Source organism: Alosa pseudoharengus, unplaced genomic scaffold (assembly GCF_046254945.1).
Source record: "Alosa pseudoharengus isolate Yale_2024_CS ecotype anadromous, Long Island Sound unplaced genomic scaffold, YU_APseudo_1.1 YU_APseudo_1.1_scf_7, whole genome shotgun sequence".
Classification (NCBI taxonomy): Eukaryota; Metazoa; Chordata; class Actinopteri; order Clupeiformes; family Clupeidae; genus Alosa; species Alosa pseudoharengus.
In genome coordinates this window covers 27,024,430-27,028,933 of record NW_027468859.1, presented here as the reverse complement: position 1 = coordinate 27,028,933, position 4,504 = coordinate 27,024,430, and the positions used below count along the sequence as shown (strand labels likewise).

The window sequence follows — 4,504 nt, the reverse complement described above, 5'->3', positions numbered from 1 at the left end:
AAGCACAACAAACCCCACAAAAAATTGTGTGTTGTGCAATGAGGTATGTTTATATTCCAGGTCGGTCGCCGTTCTACCATGGAGAGGGCCAATTAACTGTCACCCTTCGCACTAAAGCTTTCACGTCATTGGTGTCGCTGGCTATTCCCTTTTCCTTTTTAATCCTGTTCACACTTCTCCTTGACTACCACTGTTCCAGGTGCCAGTGTCTCGGCGTCTATCCCTGACTACCTGTGCGTTCACTGTGTCCACTTCACTGTATGTCTGGCTATGTGGGGCTTTTGGGAAACAAAATGTTTTTTTGTCTGTCAAACACTGTTTCTGTCTTATGTGTACACTGAAATTCACAATTTGGTATGGACACCCACCCTTAGGTATACACGCACAAACTTAGACATTCAGGGCTCTATCTTCCGTCCCGGCGCAATTGACTTTGTATACTCGCGCGTTTGTCTTTCCTATTTTGCAGTCAGCGCATATTGGAATTTTCCCTCCACAGGTACATGCCTGTAAATTAGGGAATTCGATTGCGCCCATGGGGGCGGATCAGCGAAAAGACGGGGCGTGTTCCGGCGCAAACGTTCACTGTTGATATTTTGCAGTTTCAGAAAACAATTCCGCCACAGACCAGGAACTCCCTGGTCTAAAGTCTGTGGCGAAAATGCAGATGCTATTTTAAGGGCGCATGCATGACCACAGGCCTGCATGAATGAATGCATTGCACACCAATCTACAGACACCCCCGTGCACAGACGGAAACATTCAAAGCCTTGATAATATTTGTCCATTTGCCGGTTTTGTTCGTGCATTGGTGACCTAAATATTTAGTAGCCTATATAGTACAACATCTACATGCAATATCTTTACAACAACGCCTAATTATGACCTATTAATCTGGACAACTTTACAGCCCTATAAAGGCTAAAGTTACTTTTAGTTTTGTTCCAATTTACCGTTGTGTAAGGTTTTAAGCACCATAATTTTGCCTACCTTGTTGTAGCCCATCTGAAATAACTCCAAGCTTTGCTATGTTCCCTCCATCCTTTGTTATTTTCAAAAAACGTTTTATATCCATGATGGCCTTGAAGTCTTGAGTTAGTGAATTAGCTTAAATCAGCTTTTCATGTGCTGTTAACCAGCAACAGATAGTACAAGAAAGCAGCAAGTATGGTTACAATTTCTGTACAATTTCAGTTGCTGCATCCATTCATTGTTATTCTCTCTCCTGCTCAAATAAATGTTGTGCGTGAATTAAGTTGATGATAACGTGTTTACAAACTCTGCTTTACAGAAAATATTGTTAATAGTCTACTGTCACGCAGTTAATGGGATACTGTGCAGAGTTGAAAGTTAGGTCAACTTAAACGAAGCCCTTGCTTGGCCGCCTGTGCTGCGCAACGCACACTTAGCTCCTCTCATCTATACAATGTTGTTCCCATTTCTGTAAACCATACATAATTTCAAAGAAAAATATTACCACTCGAGGGAAATCAGTGTGGTGTCCATGTGAAAAAATAGGCATAAATCTAGCGTAGCCTACACATTTTCATGAATCACTGATGTGTTGATGACATAAATTAGGAAATGTTAGAGGACTTAAGGAGACGTAATGTTGTACTGCATGCCGATGCCATTTAACCCTAATGCCCCAGCGGCAGCACGGGAGAGAAGAGATTAACTGACAGAAGATATGCATTGTCTATAGAGAGGTAATGTTAGATTACATTGTACATTGCAAATATATCACCATGCATTCATAACCTCGTGATTCAGTGAGAATAATCCCAAAACATCGGAAAGTATGTCTTTGTGACAATTCTGTATTACATTTGGTCAAGATGAAAAATCAATAGCTAACTGTTCCCAACTGAACAGTGATTATAGCGCTGTGAACTCCTGGCTGCGCCTGGCAAATACGCCACCATAATAGCAATCAGCTATGGAACAAGCGTGCCTGTTGTTAAAGGGAATGTGAGATGACGCTCTGATTGGTTTATTGCACGTTACGCCCAAACCACACCCATGATTAATGTAGCTACTTCAGACAACCCCATTTTAGATTTGCGTCGGGCGCAACAGTCAAATATCCCGCCGGTAAAATAGCATCAGCGCCCGAGACACTTCCGTTTTAGACCATTAAAATAGGGCCCTTTGTCTATACATATCTATCTATCGATCCTCTGATCTGTCCATCAATCTATCTTCTCTCTCTTCTTTCTATCCTCTCTCCCCACGCTGAAAGGAGAGCAAGGCAAGTCCACGGATGGACAAATTGAACGGCAGTAGGCCTGACTTTTCCCCACACACTGCAGCCACATGACCAGAGCCCCCCCCCCCCCCCCCCCTCCCATTCCTTCCTCACTCTCCCAGGGGTTTCCAGTTTTTCCATGATGATGCAACCCAGTTTGGAACAGTGCATTGTGCTCTGCCATGCCACATCTTTTTTCTAGCTTTTGTTTGTGCTCCCAGTTTATGGAGAATCACTGCAACACACACACACACACACACACACACACTGAGTGTCTCTTGGGCTTTGTATTGATTTGGTGTGATTAGGTCTGTGTCACAGGTCCACTGGATGCCTAATCACTTAGGCATGTGATTGCACTGTGTCTCTCAGTTTCTTCATAATGTGCAACGTTTGTCATGTTTGTCAACACTTTAAAATGTTTTCATGCATCTATGCATTTTCAACTTTAATGCTTCATTCTTGATTCCCCTGTCATTGTGCTTGTTGTTTAGTCACTTCCATTATTGTAAACTGACTGGTGAAAGATCTAACTTACATTAGTAAACTGACTGGTCTAACTTAATGACTCTGAGAGAGATTGAATTCACTCACACTCTGTTTCCCCACAACTCAGTGGAATTGATACATGTATGGAGTGCAGACTAGTGGTTTTAAAATGCTCTTGGCAGCTTGTGATAAATAACATCAGGGTCATCCATGCCATGTCATATGCTTTTGATAGAATTGTCTATGCCCTGTCTCTTATGGCACTTATTTGAATCCGCAGCATGGTGGCCATACCTAGAACATGGTGCAGAAACCATGCAGTGAGAACAGGTGGTGATGCCACAATTTGACTATTTAACCCTTAAAGGTGTAGGTTTTTTAACATTCTAAGTTCTGCAACAATTGAAGGTTCTAAAATTCTATGTTGAATTCAATGAACCCAGATATTCTTTAGAACGTTAATTTCCCAACATTCCCGTCACAACGGTGTGACGGTACTCCTTTAATGACGCATTGCTCAAAACAGTGTAGCAGAAATCAGTTCAGTAATTTGTAAGTGTTTTATTTAGAGAAATATAGAGGTTGACTTTAAAAGACAGCTTGTTGTCTATGATTTTAAACAAATTCATGTATTGAAAACTACCTTGTCTGTGCGCGGACCCAGTGGTGTGGTGTTCATTAAAATTTGGTATCAATATTAAATATGAAATATTGATACTGATTTTAATGAACACCTCACCACTGGTGTGTACAAAATACAAATTTACCATTGTTGTATTTGACATAGAAATTAGAACCTTTAGTGTGCCATCTAAAGTCTGCTAAATTCCAGCAAGTCCACTTTCTTGTGGCTAGCTGCATAGCCTATGTCTATTTTCTATCTCTAAAATATCATCTTGGCTTTTCTAATGTATTTCATTTTTCTCGTTTGGTGAACTGTACTGTCCGTCTTTTTTTACAAAAATTGCTATTTTAATGATTTGACTGTTTCTATAGTAGTATTTGTTTTAATGTGATTGACTTTCTTGCTTTTCTCTTGCTTTCATTTGTATCTCACATTTGCTGTTTTCGTTCTTTACACAGGTGGCGCTAAGAAGAGAAACAAAAACAAGTCCAAAGTACACACATCCAAACCAAATAAATAGATGGACATTTGATTATGGAATTTTGTTATCCATGCATGACCAAATCAATCTAAGTTTCCTGACTTTTGGGAAATAAATGAATGAAGATTATCCCCATCAGTGACTCTAGCATGAAAACACTGACTTGTGCCTGTTTATTTGAAAATGAAGTAGACATGTCATGTAGAAAGTGATTGGAATTCAAACACATTTCAAAGAAATGTGATAAGCAATCTTTACTGACAAAAAATGTTTCTTCACTCTTCAGACCAACAAAGCTTTGGTCGCTGAAGTATAATTTCAAAATACTATATTTTCGTACTAAGACATATGACAATGTTTACATTGCCAACTGTTACATTTACTCTTATTGTATTTCACTGAATGGGGGAAAATGGCAATAAAATGGCTGCTTCATTTGTTTTCCAAACTGTATTGTTTACTTTCTATTGGGAAGTAAAGTGTATGTGTGTTTGTGTGTGTGTGTGTGTGTGTCTTGGGGGGGGGGTACTATTCACTGTGGTAGGCTATAGACCAGGGGTGTCAAACTCATTTTGGTTCAGGGGCCACATACAGCCCATCTGATCTCAAGTGGGCCGGACCAGTGAAATAATTGCAAAACATCCTTTGACAACTCCAAATC

The 4,504-nt window shown here is 40.1% G+C and overlaps 1 protein-coding gene across 2 annotated transcripts in view; it reads left to right on the top strand.

The window, feature by feature from the left end:
- Window positions 1-4,291, top strand: part of LOC143110181 (inverted formin-2-like) — a 50,462-nt gene extending 46,171 nt beyond the window's left edge. The window contains exons 22-23 of one of the 2 annotated variants that reach the window (XM_076273054.1): window positions 1-43; window positions 3,821-4,291. The exon at window positions 1-43 is cut by the window's left edge and continues 17 nt beyond it. In XM_076273054.1, coding sequence (XP_076129169.1) covers window positions 1-42 — 42 coding nt within the window. In that variant the 3' untranslated portion in view covers window position 43; window positions 3,821-4,291. The remainder of the gene's footprint in view (window positions 44-3,820) is intronic. The other variant, XM_076273053.1, reaches the window with a different exon arrangement.
- Window positions 4,292-4,504: the final 213 nt, after the last annotated feature.